Source organism: Glandiceps talaboti, chromosome 13, assembly GCF_964340395.1.
Source record: "Glandiceps talaboti chromosome 13, keGlaTala1.1, whole genome shotgun sequence".
Classification (NCBI taxonomy): domain Eukaryota; kingdom Metazoa; phylum Hemichordata; class Enteropneusta; family Spengelidae; genus Glandiceps; species Glandiceps talaboti.
In genome coordinates this window covers 9,807,215-9,828,208 of record NC_135561.1, presented here as the reverse complement: position 1 = coordinate 9,828,208, position 20,994 = coordinate 9,807,215, and the positions used below count along the sequence as shown (strand labels likewise).

Genomic DNA, 20,994 nt, shown 5'->3' with positions numbered 1-20,994 from the left:
GGCGGTCAAGTTGAAACCCAATGCTGCAGGAGGGAGGGAGGGAGGGAGGGAGAACAGATATCGTTCACCACCAGTGGGGGAGAGTGGGGGGGGGGCGATTCTATTGAAAACATCAATTTTGATCTTAAACAAGATATAATTAATGAAAACCTCAAATGTTTCCGTTGACTGCCCCTGATTATACATGAGTTCAGCAAAGTTCGGGTCATGCAGCGATTTAGACTAATATATCACGACCCCCGTAATGACATTGTAAAATTGTTTTCGATGAATTGCCTATTTCGATGCATATAATCATCAACAACCTAAATCAGAAATCAGATAAGGCTGCAGGCCTCGTGCGTGCATGAGATGAATGCGATTCTTACTCGCTATATACATTTGTATGTAGCTGGGAAGACAGCCATCTTGGAGGTCACCATGCGTATGAGGTCATGACCTTCTCTTTCATAACACATGCAATAGAGTACTCATATCGGAGGCGTGATGCTCGCCGTTTACTTACCACGTTTGTGGAAAATATGTAACATTTGAGGCATGAACAGATATAGTGGGGACGACCAAATGGTGCATTTGATTGTGTTCGTCAAGCTGCCGTCTACAGGTCATACATCTGATATTCCAGTATATTGAATACATGGTGAGTGTAAAGATATGTAAATTGTTGTTCACTTCAACGAAAGTGTAAATTTAAGTATGTCATTGTTCCCTTTAAAGTATAAGGTGTGGTGATAGGTACGGAATATAAAGGTACTGTTGCAGTTGTGTAGTATAAGATTGTAGTGAGCGTAGTGAGATCTGTTCTTGACGTGGGATCACAGCTACTTTGTATACAGTGCGTTGCTGGTGTCCGACTCATGCCTATTGTTAAGTAAGAATTCGATTTGACCCCGTCACAGGCAATAATATAACTCAACATATATGTTCTTGCTTTACAGGCCTCAAAGGGAAAGGACAGAATGACAAACTACGGCACAGAAGCCCTCGATAATACGGATAAAGGACAAACAAAAGATAGGGACGATGAGACAGATATCCGGTGTGGATTTGGGTCATGGCGACCAAGATGTTGTCAAAGGTTTGCGACAGTCAATTGGGCCACGGCCTTGCTGTCTGTCTGTGCTATGTTTTCTCTTTTGATCCGTGTATACCTTGCCACTTCGGTGTCTACATTAGAAAAGCGGTATGAACTGAAGAGCCAAGAGATCGGAATCGCCGGAGCAATTCAGTATACCGGATCGCTGATCGGATCTATCGTCATAACATACTTCTGTGGTGGACGAACAAATCACCGTCCACGGTGGATTGCAGGGTGCATATTTGTTGTTGTCATTGGCGCTTTTATTATCTGTTTGCCTCAATTCATATTCGGGCCTTATGAGTATAGTTCAGTTGGTCAAAACACAACACAACAACTGTGCTTCTCAAACCATTCAGATACAAATTGCGATGAAGAATCCACTATTTCTGACGACAATCGTGCTTCATTTGGTATAATCATCAGTGGACAGTTTTTAGTTGGTCTAGTAGCCAACACAATGATCTCAATCGGATTGGCATACATTGATGATTCTGTCTCAAAGGTGAAAGCGCCGTTCTACTTCGGTAAGTGGCAACCTCTGTGGGGGAACCCACGACAGCGACAAAACAGTGAAACATGACTGTATGTATTAATTGTTAGTAACAATGGTAATGCGTGTAATGGAATGATTTACATTATAGCTACAGGTAACTGGTAATGGATTTGTATCAACGCACCTTCATTGTAGGCCTACCAACCTATTTTTTGTCGGTTAAATATAAAAAGAATCGTGTTGCATATCTGCACTTTGCAAATTTTATGATTGACACTAGAGTGAACGAACTTATGAGTAATAATTCATGAAAGGAAAGTAATCACATTTTCTAAAAAAATCGTCTCGAATGTGAGACTCGGACAGGTCCATTCACTTGCCCCTATATCAAACGAAACGATTAGCTTGTAATGTCAAAAAGTCCCAGGAGGTGCACGGAGAACGACATATTTCATACTTCTTGTTCATATTCAAGACGGATCGATGATGTTCTGTGTTGAAGCACAGACGTTGGAGACCCAACGTCTATAATTGAAACGTGTAATATTGCCTAGGGGCCAAACCCAATCGCCACCCTGCTAATACACTATTTGATGACAAATAGTTGATTCGTGGTTGTTTATATACGGACATCAAGTCAGTATCACTGTACCAGCAAGGTCATACTAACAACCCAAACCCTGTTTGTGCTGGTCACTAATCAAAATTGTGGAAGTTTCAAGTTTAAGATTAAGAGTAATTTTCTAAAGTTTGAAAAACGAAGAATTGCATCTACTTTAAAATTTACAAGTGTTGAATAGAGTTAGTGGGACGTGGCGTGACCAACACAAAGTACTCTAACTGTATAATGTACATACAGCAGTCCGGGTCAATGCATTCATCTGATTTATATACCCGTTGACCTATTTCACGTTAGCATCGTCCGTCAATGGATTTATCGTTGTACTGTTGTGATCAGATCTAGAACGAATATACATTTTTAAAGTGTAATTTACGGCAGTATTTTGATGCATACATTCACACTCGTGTTACATTTGTATTTGGGATTGGTACACTAGCTTGTAAGATGAACAGTGACTAAGCATTTCATATGTCCTGACTAAACAGTCGATGACCCCAAGCTGACCTATGACAAGTACATTTGAATCACTCATAATAAAAAAACACCGTTTAGCTATCTTATCGACCTTTCTCCCTGTACTGTTACATAAATGTTTGAGTCTTGATCCAATTTCGCTTTCTGTAGTCATAACATAACCGAGAGGGTATTTATAACATTCAATAAGTCTATTGAGTTAAATTGGTCAGTCACCCCCCCCCGCCCCCGTAAATATGATCGGGTGTGTTTTGTTTTAAAACTACTTTTGATTTTTTTGTACTCGGTTTTATTTGATTTATTTTCTCAAGTTGTTGTGTTTCATTTTATTTTCGTTTTCGTTAATTTTTTGTTGCTTGTTTTCTTTACTTTTCGTTTTTGTTTTTTCCTGGTCCATGTTATATCTACTATGTAGACCTGTTTCGCACAAAGTAATCTCTCTCCGTTGAAAAACTATTGTGAACATGTAAATCCATGGTGTTGTAATTACTGTGTGAAAAATATTTCAATTATGATATTAATCTACCAAATTTTAACTAAAATCAAACTTAACAATACATTGCATCTTGTTGTGTTGTATTAATATAAATAAACCATGTCTTATTTAATTAAACTTCTAGGCATTGTGTACGCGGTGATGGGCTTTGGTCCTCTCTTTGGTTTTTATATTGGAGCTACAGTGTCTACAATCTGGGTTGACTTTGGTAAAGTGGACACGGCAACGATACCCTTCGACGAAGAGGATCCACGATGGGTTGGTGCTTGGTGGCTAGGTCTTCTTATTGCAGCATTTCTTTATTTGTTTGTTGCTTTGATGTTTTTATTTTTACCCAAACGTCTTCCTCAACAAATACAAAAATCTAAGACGGATGAAGCAAGACAGTCAGGTCCAAAAGATGGAGACGAAGAAGACATACATGAGCCGAATACACTAAAAAGTAAATGTAGTGTTCGTCTTTTTTCTAATACCTCTTGAAGTTTTTATCTGCCAGTTATAAATTGTATAATTAGCTCATATGGAACTCCTTCACTATAACCAATATATCACAAGTATGGAGTTTACTTTTATGCTAATCGTCACCCTATTCCTAATTCAAGCATGAGTAGATGCTTCAGTGATAACAACAATCAGTGTTGTCATCACAGCACTGGTCTTTCTCTTTGATTAGGATATTACTAACAATACAAAATGTACATTCGTACTGTACTGTAAAGAGCAACCTAGTCTTAATTTGAGTCCCCTACCGGCCAAGCCGACTACTACGTCTGTGCATGCGTCCGTCTGCCATCAGCTGTGTCTCAACTAGACATGCATGGCCGATTTCAACCTGCAATAAATGTCAGAAGCTATAGTCAGCATTTACACACCACTTTGTTGTTTCGCGACCTTCGTGATAATTGGCGAATGGTGGTCATATTTGTCAGAAACATTCACATTGTGCTTACTAACTCTGGAAGTTTAATAGTCAGACTTCATTTGAATATGTACACCCACGTTATTTACCTAACCTGGCTTACTTGGTTAACTGTAGTTTAATATGTACATCACTTTATTTCGTGACCATCACGATAGTTCAACAGAATGGCTGCCATATTTGTCATAATCAAAAAATGAATAAGTAATTTGAAATGTATGTGTGTGGGGGGGGGGGGGCGCTATGCGTTCGACGAAGACTTCTTTATCTAAATTTGACCAGATACCAAGTATTAATTGTAGTACACTAGGATCATAACCCCCATAGCATATGAAGTAGTAAAGGTTTTTGCAAATATTTTTTCCCTTGTTTTAATTTCAGCTCTTCCGCGGGCAACAAAGAGTATGTTTACGAGTGTTCCATATTGGTGTCTCGTCATAGCTCATATATTTGAATCAGCCACTTTCTCTGGTTATTCTATCTTTTTGGCAAAGTACATAGAGCAGCAGTTTAGTGAGACGGTGGCCACATCTAATATAATCACGGGTGAGTACTATGAAGTGATTAAACTTGAATGCATGTATTTACTTGTTATACAATATATATATATTTACCATGGACAAGTTCTTCCCTTCCACTTTCTAAATCAAAAGTGGAAGAAGATATTAAACTTTTGTTATAGTTATTGACCGGTAAAATACTTACTTAAAACCTCGATTAAAAGAAACCCAGAACAATGATAATGTCGCAAGTTCAGTTAATGATATATTGGGATTGCTCATTCTCGCAAGCCAGAGCACATATTTTTGAAAGACCTGTGGTTTATGAAGTTTGGTTTGCTCGACATTTTAATTTACATATAGTAAACTATGTCATCGAATCGTATATGTTGTATGCATTTCGTACAAGGGTGAGTTTCGCCAATAGAAAGTGATGGTTAAGTATGTTTCAGTAAGTAGACTACTACCGAAAGTGCCTTTTCGTATGTAGCCCTGTCTCCTCCCCCCAAAAAAACAAAACAAAAACAAAAACAAAACAAAAACCAGTCAATGGAAACTCACGTAACCTGACCCTTGCATAGGCAATGTTTCGTACTGTTCCAAGATATGAGAAACTTTCGAACGATTGACGTCAATTCGATTATTGTTCATATTTGAACTTAGGTGTGCGCTCCTCACAATCTGGCAGACACTTACTGGTCATTAATTGGCGATGGTGGAGAGCTTGGTGTGAGGCAGGATAATTGTTAGGAACTGTCGCTAGGAACCATGCAATTTGAATAGACCCCTGTGTATGGAGGTACATTGTATCTTCTACCTCCAAGATAAATTACTGTATCCTCTGCTTTTTTCCGCGTGAATAATCCTGCCTCACACCAACCTCTCCACCACCCTCCGTGAATTGGTCTTTCAATCTTTTCGGAGATCTCTTAATTTTTCAGCTGGACAATTCCGTTTTGTTAAAAAAGTGAATAAAGCAATAATACAATTTCTTTTATTTTTCAGGGACCTCAACTGTATTCTCAGGCACATTTGGAGTTTTTCTTGGTGGATTCATTCTACGTCGATGGAAGTTGGGAGTCCGTGGTGCAGTAAATATGATTATTGTTTGTCTAACAGTGGCGGCCATATTGATTACTTTCTTTGTCGCATTTCACTGTGACAACGTACGGCTTGCAGGAGTTAACGTGCCTTATTTTGATAACGTGTATGTATTTGATTATTGTTTATTTTACTATGATAAGGATGTCACTCTCATGCAAATAGTATGCTACTTTTTCTTTGCCTTTTGGTTACGAATGCTTTTCCTAATTTTAACTGACAATTTACAAAACATTGTTGTTGCGGCCCAAACAAAGTTTCGTAGTGTGTTACAAAATAGTTTCACCACAGACAAGTCTGTGGTTTCACATATTTGACATTTGACAAATAATTCGTATCACATAATCTGAAGAAGGGTATAAATAATCAGCGCTGTAAGCCCCCTTGGTCATGTTGTGTAACGTGGCTGACGTGTCACTTGTTGACTTTCTCCTTATAAAATTACATGTACCAATTGTTTCCAATTCAAAGAGATTGTTTTGTAACTACAGTCACCATTCAAAACGAAGTGATCAGTGTTGATAAAATAGTTACAATGCACATATGTGTAATCATAGACAAGTAAGTGGTGTAATACACTCACAGTAACTAACATTCACTAATATGGTAATAAGCAAATCTTATTGATATGTGATGTGAATTCATAGTTTTCCAAAGAGTCAATAGTATGTAAAACAGACGAGTTTTAATTCGTATTCATTTTTATCAAGTGTGCTTAAAAACAACAATGTTGGTTCAGTGTTTTCAAATCTTATGATTGGAACTAAATAATACATCCTAATATTTGTCCTGAACGTATGGTAATTTGTATGTTTGCATATATTTACAGTGACCAAGAAAACCTCGATTTACAGTCAAGTTGTAATGACATGTGTAACTGCAATCAAGAATTCTACGCACCTATCTGCGCAACTAATGGTCTGACCTATTTCTCACCTTGCTACGCTGGTTGCCAGGAAACGGCCAATACGGTAAATATTCATGTCCCTCCATACCTTTCGTTCTGAGTGAATGACTTTCATAGAAAAAGACTCTAAATATGCGACATTATATACAACGTTGATTGCAAGCAAGCTCGCGCAAGATACAAAAGCATCACCCAGAATTGTTTTTAAAAAATGGGAAATAAATTGCGAATGCAACATCACCCTGTACGACAGCAAAGCAATTCCATAACTAATGACGTCATCATAGCATTGCATTGCTAAAATTGACTGTTGTTTTTGCAGACCTTCTCCAGCTGTACCTGCATCACCAACTCGACCAGTGAGGGCACCGATGCCGTTGACGGAGAATGTGCTCGAAACTGTTCAAATATTATGCCATTTGCCGTAATACTTGCATCTATATCGTTCTGTGTCTTCCTGCCTCAGCCAGCCTACCTTATGATTGTAGTCAGGTAAAGAATTTCGACGAGTAAAGATTTCTTATGGGTAACATTTCAGGGTGATGGTATATTTAGGGTTAGGAAAATACTCGCGTGTGTTTTTCGAAGATGTCATGTCATTAGTTACGTTTAACTGCTTTGCGATGTAAGCTTATTCCGATCAAATCTTGGATATTGTATGGAATGTTCGACTTGTTTTTAAAATCTACTCAATGTACATTATATATATAACAATGACGACGTCTTTTTGGAGAGAACAGGGCTCAATGCATTATTACTAGCAGAACATAACATGGAGTCATGATGTTGGAATGGTTAGAGTGGCCGGCTTGGAATCTGCACGTTGCAGATTCGAGCCTCATCGATACCGTTTGTTTCTGTGTGGCTAAAGTCCCTGGGCAAAATTTGAGCCATAACTCGGGGTTTCTCGCTGCTGCGGTCATTAGATGGCTATATCCGTTAGCCATATGATCTGCGAGAAACTGAGTTAAGACCACCGTACTAATTTCATATTATATATCACGAATGTTGGCTTTTTGTCATAGATCCATTAAACCAGACCTTAAAGCGTATGGTATTGGTCTTCGAGCAGCTGTTGGCACATTAATAGGTATGTATTGAAGCGGTTTATCTATTATCACTACCACTCTCTTTAGATGTGGTATACAAATATGAAAATTTGACAGCGCCTAGAGTTGTTAAACATGTATTATATACTATTATGGAAATCAAGCTGTAGGCAAACTAAGATATATACAAACTAAAATTGTGCACAATGTCTGTGTATAAAGCTTGAACAGAACGTTAATGTAATTGCACTCACAGTAGCATGGCATTTGTGCCAGCATATTTTCCTCAAGGGGCCATACATTCAACCACTTTCATGGTTTTGCCCTTTCTTAATTACGTGGTTATATTCACATAACTGAGGCAATACTCTTACCCACATGTGCAATCTACCACATACACCAACAAAAATCTTAGTTAGTGTCTATCTTAGTTAGTTTGCCTATTGCTTGATGTCTGTAGTACTGCTTAACACCATTCCGTGGTCATTTGAATTCAGAATGTTATGCTGTTTTACATGTCAATTTAATGTAAACATTTTTGCTAATAATGATAATGATAGTGCGTGTGTGTGTGTGTGTGTGTGTGTGTGTATGTGTGAATGATGATGATGATGATGATGATGATGATGATTATGTATGATGGTGGTAGAAGTGATGATGATGATGATGATGATGATGATGATGATGATGATGATGATGATGGTGATGGTGTGGTTATGGTGATGGTGTTGTTGGTAGTGGCTGGGGTTGTGGTTGTGAGGAGCGGGATGGCCATGTATCAGTTTTGCTGTTTATCGTACAAATTTCAATGAAACAAAGTAATTTGACATTTGATATTAATTTTACAGGCGACATTCCAGCCCCCATTATTTACGGCACTGTAATCGACTCAGTGTGCATCCTATGGAATGAGTTATCCTGTGGTGGTGGCGAGGGTCAGTGCTGGATGTACGACCTTAGACTGTACCGTTACAAATTTATAGGTCTAACCTTCTGTTTGTACCTAGCGATAGCTATCACTTTCATAATTCTAGCTGTCTGGCTGAAGAGGAAACGTAAAAAAGAACAAGACAATTCAGCGAACGGCAAATTTGAGACGACTGAAAGTCCTGTTCCAGGATACCGGCAAACCCCTCAGACTGAATTTGACAAAGTAGTGCAGCCAAACGCTTAAATATGTAGTAAATGACGGTTGTTGAAACCATTTAGTTTGATACATACAATGTATATACATAAATTTTATGTATTGTAAGAATATAAAGTAATTATTTAATGTACAAAAAATTCAAGCCATTAATGAATACTCATTTACATCAGAAACATGGCTTAGAGAACATGAAATATAAGTACAAATTTGCTATGCAATGTGTATTGACATGAAAATCAGGAGATAATTTCTTAATCAAATGGAAAATAAGAAGTACCTTACACACTTAAGACAAGTATCAGTTAGAATAAGCCATTCGTCTTCCTTCGAGATGGCATAAAAAATCATTCTCAGCTTCTTTTGAGGTCAAATAAATTCTCAGTTAGGGGTGACCGAGGTAGGAATTGAAATCAACAACACTAAGAGCTAAACTTTTACATGAATATGTTGCGTAGTAACAGCCAGTAGATACTGAGGAATATTGCTGAAAACATTCATTTTCAAGACCATAGTGCCTGTTTTAATATACTAGTAAGCATTATATATATATATATATATATGTGGTATTTTTCTCAATGTATTTTCATAAAAAGATTTTGATATGTAAATCTGAACGTAAAAGCATTCATTTACAACTGGTAACAGTCAACTAAGGCGTTTTCACTGTTCTCACAATCCTTTATATGTCCATATCATGTATCAAGAGTATACTGTTACATTTGCTTTAATTATCAGCCAATTGGCAGGTATGTGGTGTCATGTCTCTTAATGTAATCAATCTGTGAACAATGATACCAGTACAAGGCATAAGTTAGTCATACAAAGGGCTAATATAGTTTGGCATTTTAGGAGATCAAAAATCATATATTAAAAAATTAATATTGCTCCAAGTGAAACATCAAAAATGGCACCAGGCCCATTTTTGACCGCCTTTTATATGTTAGTTTCGGTTATGATGTCATGCTAACTGTCGCGAAAATGGCAATTTGTATGCTGTTGTTTATTAAACCAACTTCTTTATTAAATATATATTCGCCAGATTATGTGGTGTGCACATTTACTCTATAGTGTTTGACATGTGTGCCAGGTTTGGTTGAAGTTGAGAGATCGGTGTTTGAATATGTATGGTATCGGGGTAATGGCAAACGCTTGGACATGGGCCACTCCTAAGATCCTTTCCGCTCTGTTTAAACTCATCAAACAGTAATTAATACATGCATATTTCATTAAACTATGTAAAATTGAAATATACATTTATGCAAATATGTATTGTAGTAAACTGAATTTCCTTCTTGAAATCAATACCTTAAAGTCCATCAAATATGACACATCAGTGCCCAAATCCCTGTTCGGGAATCAATAAATTGCGAAAAAAGGGTAAAAATACTAGAGATAACAGCTAAGTTATCACTTTATAACTGAGCGTTACTGGTTAACATATATTTCCTAAACTATGAAGATTACTTTTACTGGAGCGTAAAATTGCAGATATAGTAAAGTCTCTTGTTGATATGTTAGAGAACTTTAAGGTGCCCATAACTCTGTTGAATTATTAATTATAGACTTATTAATTCTTAAATCTAATATGTGTGCCCAACTGCAGACACCAGTGAGATGTGGTGATTTGTAGTGTCCATAACATTTAGGGTTCATAGAATATAGTGTCCAAAATACAAAGTACACGAAGAGTAGAACTTGTTTTCTAAGCTATCTTTGAAAATGAGTTTGAACCTGTTCAATATGAACCACTGTAATTGTCACATTGGGGTGAGTGAAGTTTGGGGGTGAGGGTGGGGTTTCAGTCACAAAAGACATTGAAACACAACAAAAGAACATATTTGTGTGTGCGTGGGTGGGTGGGGCTTGACCTTACAACAATTTTTAAATTGTACAACCAGCCATGCTTTATTAAAAGTTCGTATCATGATAATCAAAGGGATGCCATTGCCCCTGGCCTTTTGCCCAGACTGACAGACTTATAGGTTTAGCGCCCTCAACGGTAAGCGTCCTACAAATATTTCAGATGTCATGGCCGACCTGTAACATTGTTTACATGAAGTACATGATGGTGACTGCGTGTTTTGTTTATATAACCTCGTTTCTAGAAATGACGTCAGATTAATCACTTTACGCGATTCAAATGTTCCCAGGTCAAGAGTCATAGCGCCACCACTGGCAAAAATTGTGACTACTTTCGATTGCAGACGCCATTCAGAGGCGATAGAATATCATCTGATTAAAATAATCAAGCTTTTGAGACAATATTTCATTTTTCTTTGGAGTTAACACAGTAGTGGATTCTAAATTGATCTATTCTAAGTATTGACTTCTATTTAAAAGGTTTGTATGGTAACCACTAATTGTTCCCCTGATATGAGAGTGAGTCGGAGTTTTCTTGAACAGATCATAGACAGAAAAAGTTTAAACATCTTATTTCCGGGTTGCATACTAAATCAAGTGATGGCCAATGCTTCATAATACAGGATAATACAAATTGCCATTAATTTACTATCAACTTTTTTGTTTTTGTTTCATGAAATATCAGTATCTGTAAATAGTAGGTGTTGATCGTTATATTTTTGAAACATATCTGATTCGGCCTAAAAATAATAATTGTTTGGTTCCGTTTGTAAACCCGACCCCACCTAGTATTTCACTGCCGACCCTAACCCTTTTTTTACGTATTCGAGAAAAAAATAATAAAATCGCAAAAAAGTCTCACGAGTTATAGTGGATGCTGAAACTGACATCAACTTAAAGAGGCAATATAAAATTGTTCCTCCAATCTGTAGTGGCTATACATCTGATAGGAAGAAATAAATAACACAGAGACCATTTGAAAAAAAAAACAATGGAAAACCTGAACTAGACACTCACACATGAAAACAAATATATTAAAATAAAATAATAAATCTACCTACCACTATTCTAAAATTTAGTGTAATCCGAACCAGACATCTTTTTTTTATTAGGCATTACAGTGGAAATCATATCGAGTGTTTGATAGATCAAGAATACATGTCCCAACATGTATTGGTCAGTCCAGGGTTAAACACTCTTTTATGTTATGTAAATGATACCGGATTGTCATTAAAAATTGTATATAACTAGGTTTAGTAGTAGTAGTAGTAGTAGTAGTAGTAGTAGTAGTAGTAGTAGTAGTAATAGTAATACGTTCATGGCTTTAAGGCCTCCGGCCCATATACAACGTAAGAGATTTACAACAAACTCAAAGTCAAAGTCACTTATCAATGGTTCGAATAAATACTAGTGTTACATTATTTCACTTGTAAGCGTCTCTGTTTGTTTAAATGCATTGTGTACAAATGTACATAATGATGTAGTAGTAGTGCAATTTATTTCAAACCAGGATAGCCAGGAAACAACAAAAGCTGATTTACATCTGGGCCCTGTTACCACTCACCAAAACATTACATACCACACAAAAGAAAGTACAAACAATGCGGAAGCAAAGTTTAACAAGACAAGAAAATGAATAACAACAACAATAGACAAAAATTTAAACGGCCATCCAGTTATACACCGTACTGGAAGTCATCCTCTCTGTCATAAGATGATATATGTATTCCTAAAACTTTAAGTATGAATTGTTTTGCACTGCTTATATGTGTTAGTAGACTGTTCCATAGAACAGCTCCCGAGTATTTGAAAGTATATTTTAATATCAAAATACTATATGTATAGCAAATTACGTCACTGGATACCTTTGTAAGTTATTTCCTAATACCAGGTTTGAGTTCAATAAATTGCAAGTGATGGGTAATAGAATACTGTCAGTAACTTTTAAATATGCAGAAAATATTACATCCCAAATACATATACACTCAGCTTGTGCCCATTAAAATTCAAACTCAGAGAGGTCGAAGATTGTGACCTTACGTGAACCCACTATTCACATGTCACATATAATACCCGCAACGAAATCTACCATACATCTCTTGTGTTTCTCCTTGGCTGTGCTAGCTGTTTGTAAAATGATGCCATCAGCGGGAAATTTTGTTCATTTCTTAGGGGAAATCCCCTAATTTTCCACATTAGCGTGCACGTCACCATTCCCTTTCTACATTGGTTTGAAGTTTGAAGCCATATTTTGCCAAACAGCGTGTAAGTATTATTTTGCATTTCTTGTTCATTTATGAATTACACAATCACTCAATCAAGCATTTTTTGATCGTATGATACAAACATGTATAAAGGAAGGTACAAAAAATGTTTACAGGGCTCAAATAAGTGTGATGATATATTTAGCGAAATGTTAAGCGTTAGATGACCTTGACAAGTCACTGAAACTGTTAAACTTATATAACAGTTATTATTTGACTTGAAACACAGTGAAAACATTAATGACGATGTTTTACTGCGTAATTGACCACGTCGATGTAAACAGAGGACAGAATTAATTCGTACGGACGTAACTTATGCCGGGCACAGGCTTTCATTAAGATTGAAATACTAACTCGTCATATCAACGCAGTGGTACATATTTGAAAAATACGCAAACTATATGAATATGTCCAAAAACGTTTGGTAATGACTCAAAAAGAGATATTTGTACAGAATTATACAAAATATACTAGTTTGTTATGTATTAATATGTTTAAACCCAGAGCTTTCGTTTTGTTTGAACGTTAAGGGAGAAGCTATTTTCAACCTACTGGGTGTAGTATTTTGGAGCTGAACAACCTCGAATTGATATCGAAGTATAGAAAGGCTATTTCAGGTAATTTTCCAACCGAAAATTTCCTTTCCTTTCGGGGTTGCCCTCACGTTATTGAGGCGCGGCTGCAGTTTAATGTCTATCGTAGGTAATTTGCATAATGACCGACGCCACTTTATACACTTCCGCTGTCTAGCCTGTAGCGAGCTAGCCTAGTCTAGTCACAATATATAGTCAGACGACGCGACCTCGACGTGACCTCCTGAACCAATACCAGACGAGTGCAAACACACGTAGTATGTCTTGTTGTTTCATCGTGATCGGCAAACTAGTAACATCTGGGGGTTTAATAGAGGTACGTAGGCATCATCCATAGTTATTTTGTGTTATTTTGAGGGGACATTTTTTTGCAGTGCGGCCGTAGCTCGGGTTTTGTCCTCAACGTGAAGTTTAGTAGTTTATTTTTAAGTCGTTTACTTTAAAAATACAGTACCCAAACTTGTTGTCAATACATGCATGGAGGGGAGAAGGATTATGAAGTCCTCGATAATCCCATTGCCACCAATCTCCCCATATACAAAGGAATTACTTCTGTGCTGTGGTACTAGTATAAAGCATGCATATTCAAGGAAGTGTTATGCCACTCCAATATAATAAGATGTAACAGTGGAGTACGGCAGCCAAGAAGGCTCACAATATATCACAAATCAAATTTGAAAAAAAGTGTATTTCACATCAATTTTTTTTTTTTAAAAAGAAAGAAAAAAGTGTGTTGGATATCAATTGCATTTGCAATCAATTTCCAAGTTCAATTCATTTTCATTTTCACTTGCATAAATTTGCATATCGATTTTCACTTGCATCAATTTGCATATCGATTTTCATTTCAAATTCATTTTCGTTTTTGATATCATGAGCCTTCTTGGTGGCTGTAGTAGAGGCAGGAATGATGCACTCTGACAACTATTAGCTAATAGTAATAGCTAGCATCCGTCCATTGAAAAATGATCATGGTCGTAATTATTATCATAGCATTGTTACTTCAAAATTCAGTAGTACCACATTTCATAAAGGCGTGTGATTGTTGGATTACCAAAATAACTTGGTTTATGATAAATATCATCTTATAGCTAAAAGTACATTAGCTAAGCGCTATAATGTGGGTTATTAGCTAATATGTTATTCAAGGATGTCATAATGCAAAATAGTGACATTACTAAGTATTTTAAACTATTCAAAAAATACCTGTCACTGGTGTTTGTATTGGAAAAGAGTACAGTTGGGAAAGACCAGAAGAATCAATCCCATGATAATTCAATTTCAATTATTTCGTAGCAAATATAACCAAAACATAATCAACCATACACTCTTGGAAAACACTAAAGTCTTGTTCATATCTGATAACTATAATCTGTAAACAACATACATACATACATACATACATAAATACATACATACATACCTATTCACTAGTATTTACAGATTACATCATGCATAAAATTGTATGTATTTAGATGCCAGCATAGTGGTGGATGTTCCTTCTACCTTCCTAATTCCAGGAACACTATAAAAGATTGTTTTCTGTGCATTTCTTATTGCTGTTCTTCCATTTGTCATTTACATATATGCATACACATACATACATACATACATACATACATACATACATACATACATACAAACACATACATACATACATACATACATACATGCATATGTATATACATTGTACATACATACATACATACATACATACATACATACATACATACATACATACACACATACATATATACACACATATGTATATACATACATACATACATACATACATACATACATACATACATATAAACACATACATACATACACGCATATGTATATACATTGTACATACATACATACATACATACATATACATACATACATACATACATACATACACACATACATATATACATGCATATGTATATACATTGTACATACATACATACATACATACATACATACATAAATAAATAATCAAATAAATAAATAAATAAATAAATAAAAACATAAACATACATACATACATACATACATACATACATACATACATACAAACACATAGTACATACATCCACGCATATGTATATACATTGTACATACATACATGCATACATACATACATACATACATACATACATACATACATACATACATACACACACATACATATATACACACATATGTATATACATTGTACATACATACATACATACATACATACATCCATCCATCCATCCATACATACATACATACATACATACACACACATACATAGATAAATAATCAAATAAATAAATAAATAAATAAAAACATGCATGCATACATACATACATACATACATACATCCACATGCGTACGTACGTACATACATACATACATACATACATACATACATACATACATACATACATACATATAAACACATACATACACGCATATGTATATACATTGTACATACATACATACATATACATACATACATACATACATACATACATACATACATATATACATACATACATCAAAGATTATACTTTTGTTTAAAATAGTTTCTATTTTTTTCATCACTAGGTTGAAAGTTCATAGAAAACTGTTAACGAACAAGATACTGTAGTGTCAGTGAAGAAGGCCGAGCAATGAAGTTCACAGACTTATTCACCAGGAAAGTATTATTTTCCTTTGATGTCTTGTTCATTGGTTTTGTCTCCTTGCTGGTTCTGATTGGATTAATGGTGAGTGAAGTATTACTGCACAATACAGTCTACAGTTGGAGTGTTGTCCTCTGTATCTGTCTTATTAACATATTTATGTATGTTGCCATTTTGAAGTGTCGAGATGAAAGAACTGATCAAATCGCTTCGTTGCGCCATGACAATACAGAAATGAAAGCACGGTTGCGAAGACTCCAAGAGACTATCTCCCAAACTCAGAAGGAAAAGGGAGCAGTGGAGAGAAGGTTGGTTGTCTTAGAACGAGAGAATTGGTCGATGACACGACAATTGAAGCCTGATCGCAGTAATGAAGACTTACATCGGTTAGAGAGAAGTACTGCAGCTTGGCATCAACGTTGTCAGGAAAGTGAACAAAGAGTTGTAATCCTAGAAAAAAGTCTATTAGAAATGAATAAGATGTGTGAGCAACTAAGTATTGAAAACAAACTTATTCAGCAAGAGAAGAAAAAACTTGGAAATCACAATTTTTTAGTACGCGAAAGAGAAATGGAAAGAATAAAAGAAGTGAATGATTTGCAACAGGAATTGATGCGAGTGAATGATTTATTGGAAATACTTGAAGAGAAATGTCAAGATCGTGGCAACGAAATAAAGGATACTATCAAGAAACTACGCCAGGCTCAAGATCTGAATGATAGTGGATTATGTGATGATAGTTTCATTATCCTGGAAGAAAACTTCTTGAGTGATGATGTTGATAGAGTCCTGTATATCTTGAAGGATGAAAAAGACAAGTTGAATCAGTGTGAAAGAGAGATGGATATCAGAGGCACGAAAATTGAGGTATTGGAGCAAGAAAAGCAAAGCACAACTGCACAACTGGAACGCTTAATATCAGATAATGCTCAATATAAGAAACTTGTCCAGGCTGCACAGATCGAGTCAAAGGCAAAGGATACCAAAATTGATGAAGCAAAGAAACAAAGTTCTCACCTTGCGATGCAAGTATTTCAAGCTAAACAAATGCTGAATGAAATGAATAAACAAGTTGAAGATGCCAAAAAGATTCAGAATGCTAATATGCAGTTACATACAGAGGCGGTAACACTGAAAAACAAGGGCCTTGAATTGGAGGAAAGAGGAGATGAACTACAAACTATTGTGGATGAGTATGAGAAAGAAATGACGACACTGGCCGAGACTCTGGAGATACTGAGAGATGAAAAAGAGAATCTAGAAGATAAGTGCCATGCACTAGAAGAAGGAAAAGAAGAAAAACATCAATTGAATAATGAACTTGTTGGAAAGCTTAGCAATTTGGAGACAAAACTCGTAGAAGCTTTAGATGAAGTGAAAAGTAACAAAGAAAAATCGCTGAATGAAATGAATAAACAAGTTGAAGATGCCAAAAAGATTGAGAATGCTAATATGCAGTTACAGATAGAGGCAGTAACACTGCAAAACAAGGTCCTTGAATTGGAGGAAAGGGGAGATCAACTACAAACTACGGTGGACATGTATGAGAAAGAAATGACAACACTGGCCGAGACTCTGGAGATGCTGAGAGATGATAAAGAAAATCTAGAAGAGAAGTGCCATCAACTAGAAGAAGTAAAGGAAGAAAAAAGTCAAATGAATAATGAACTTGTTGGAAAGCTTACCAATGTGGAGACAAAACTTGTAGAAGCTTTAGATGAAGTAAAAAGTAACAAAGAAAAATCGCTGAATGAAATGAATAAACAAGTTGAAGATGCCAAAAAAATTCAGAATGATAATATGCAGTTACAGACAGAGGCAGTAACACTGAAAAACAAGGTCCTTGAATTGGAGGAAAGGGGAGATCAACTACAAACTACGGTGGACATGTATGAGAAAGAAATGACGACACTGGCCGAGACTCTGGAGATGCTGAGAGATGATAAAGAGAATCTCGAAGAGAAGTACCATGCACTAGAAGAAGTAAAGGATGACAAAAATAAAATGAATAATGAACTTGTTGGAAAGCTTAGCAATGTGGAGACAAAACTCACAGATGCTTTAGATGAAGTGAAAAGTAACAAAGAAAAATTGCAGAAACTCCAGAATTTGCAAGGTTTCAAACTGATTGTAAATGAGCAGGATGATAGATAACGTATCAAAAATATTAACAAACATCCTGCAACTATGATTGATTTTTGGTAAAAAAAAAAAGTCATACAAGAAGATACATGTAGTCTGTAAGGTACGCCGTGATGGGGCGCCCTCACACATCGGTCAACCCCTACCACTACTACTGTGAGAGGAGGCCGGTGAGGGCAAAACGTCATGACGTATCTTACAGTCTAACAAGAAAAGGGTATGTGTAGTTTCAGGAGACGTACATGTATCTTCTAAACTTGTCCTAATTCATTCAGTTTTAAGAATCGTAGATATATGTTTTCATAAACATTAATGAGCTGGCATTATAAAACATGTATCTGTAGTATTAGTCTGTATTCAGATGCTAATTATATTTTCTCTGAAATTTCATTTATTACTTATTGTATGCACATACATAACGAACATGCGATATAATAATCAGCATATACAGAACACATTTATAGAAGAACACCCGCTACTCACTGAGCATTCAAACACATAAATATAATCCGAAATCATGAAACGTACGATGCATGCCAATATGTAATTCTATTCCATCAACAAAAAAAGTATTAAAAATAAATTACAAGTCAAATTCTTCTAGAAAAGGAACAATGTTTATGTTCATCAACTTTAAAATTTAGTAAATTTCTGACAATATTGAACACATTATCCCCTAAAAACACATAGTAGACTGTTAACAGTCGTCTTGACTTTTTTTTGTAATTCATTTTTAATAATTTTTTAGGACAAGTTTAGAAGGTACAAGGAAAACTTTCTTATTATTTCATTTTTAACATGAAAATTGAAAACATATTACTGTAGACCTAGATAGTTGTGCAACTATGAAATTTTGCGATTTTACAGTCTTCAACTACTTTCTCAAGGGACTAATTTTTAATAATTGCCAGACTGGAAGATTGTGTTCATGAACAAGAAGACATTTTAGAGTATTTTTATGTCTTTGTGAAAAATTCCAGGTTTACAATATAATATTGTTGAGAGTTCAGAACTTAATAGTTTACTTGCATAACTGCCAACATTATCTAATAGCCAACAGTTTTTTGGATGCCTGACAGAGGTTATTTTTCTTGGTGTTGAAATTTTTGCAATTTTTTTGGAGAAAAGTTTATTTTGATGTGTAAGTATTCCAAAGCATGATATATGCATTCAAAGTGCTTAACTGAAGAACTGCAATACATTTGAGATTCCATTTACACATTGTTTACACATTGCCAATTTCCTTTAAATCATGTTTACAAGTAATATTGAAGAAAAGTACTGTACACAAGCATTAATTTTAGTGCTCATGTAATTTTTAGCACAACTGAACTTATAAGGTTCAGTAGGACTATAGGCATGGTGCAATGTATGTCCGTCCGTCTGTCTGTCTGTCTGTCTGTCTGTCTGTATGTCCGTCCGTCTGTCTGTCTGTCTGGCTGTCTGTGTTTGTGTGTATGTGTGTGGATGACTTAAACTAAAACCTGCCAGACTGATTGCCTTGGTATTTGTTGGGGTTATTAGTTGTATGTAGTGTCTAGTTGGGAAATTGTTCAAAACTAAATGATTGCACCTTAGATCTGTGTTTTGGGTCAAACAATGTGATTTTGGTAAAAGAAAAACCCTCGAAAACCATTGGACGGATTTGTCTGAAATTTGGTGAAGATGTTGATAAGAGTGTGCACAAAAAATTATACATAACATGGTGATCCCATCTGAGATATGCAAATGAGGAATAAAGATGTGATTTTTTGGTAATCTTTCGAAAATTAAAGTGCTTGGCAGATTTGGCTGAAATTCCGAAGGGATGTTTCTGGGAATGTACCAAAGTGATATTATTTACATGATGACCCCATTTGTGATATGCAAATTAAGGCTTAAAAAACGTGATGTTTTTGGTGAAATGTTTCTCAGGAATGTTTAGGCAGATAGGAGTGTACAGAAATTATTGTTTTATTTATCTCATTAAACCATTAAAAGTTTTATGGGGTACTTAACATAATGTATCAAGTGTGTCTGAATGGCACTGCAATTAATCTCTCCTTGAGGTTTGGAAACATTCTCTAACTAACTTTAACCCTGAACTATAGGTTGGTTCAAGGTAAAATGCCTGTCTGTCTGTCTGTCTGTTTGTCTGTCTGTCTTGTAGATGTTGCAAGTGATTTTGGTATTGAACTTTACCTCTCAAACTACTGGGGATGAAATTTGGTTATGATTCTTAAAGTGTTAGTCTGCAAGTTGTTATGTAATTGGCCCTAGCAACCATGACCACGCCCTTAGCAACAGTCAAATCAAAGTTCTTTTGCTTTTTACAAATATAACGACAGGGATGGGTAGGCAATTGAATAAATGTTATTTTAAAATATATAAATGCTCTTAGCAACAAGACCACACCCATAACAACATGTAAACAATGACGTATAATGCCAAAATAACACCTGTTAGAGGAAGGTAAATGAATAAACATTGCACCATTGTATGTAGATATGCCTAGCAACAAGACCACACCCATAGCAACATTTGATGATGGTGTATATTGCAGATAAAACTATGGATGGATAGGCATGGGAATAAATCTATGCAAATGTATGCAAATATGTCTAGCAACAAGACCACATAATCATTACAGACAATTAAAGTGTACTGTCAACAGTTGTTCTACAACATCAATAGTGCTGTTATTGTAAAG

The 20,994-nt window shown here is 35.7% G+C and overlaps 1 protein-coding gene across 1 annotated transcript; it reads left to right on the top strand.

The window, feature by feature from the left end:
* The first annotated feature begins 459 nt into the window (after positions 1–459).
* Positions 460–9,829, top strand: LOC144444699 (solute carrier organic anion transporter family member 3A1-like). Its single transcript, XM_078134213.1, has 9 exons — positions 460–640; positions 939–1,605; positions 3,291–3,608; positions 4,467–4,631; positions 5,591–5,792; positions 6,516–6,657; positions 6,916–7,085; positions 7,619–7,683; positions 8,491–9,829. Exons 1-9 carry the CDS (start codon positions 638–640, stop codon positions 8,814–8,816), a joined length of 2,058 nt encoding a protein of 685 aa, XP_077990339.1. The 5' UTR covers positions 460–637; the 3' UTR covers positions 8,817–9,829.
* Positions 9,830–20,994: the final 11,165 nt, after the last annotated feature.

Bases quoted from the DNA above. Each gene is read 5' to 3' on its own strand.
- LOC144444699 (XM_078134213.1), top strand. The intron at 6,658-6,915 runs GTAAATATTCAT...TTGTTTTTGCAG, and splicing joins GCCAGGAAACGGCCAATACG to ACCTTCTCCAGCTGTACCTG. The intron at 7,684-8,490 runs GTATGTATTGAA...TTAATTTTACAG, and splicing joins AGCTGTTGGCACATTAATAG to GCGACATTCCAGCCCCCATT.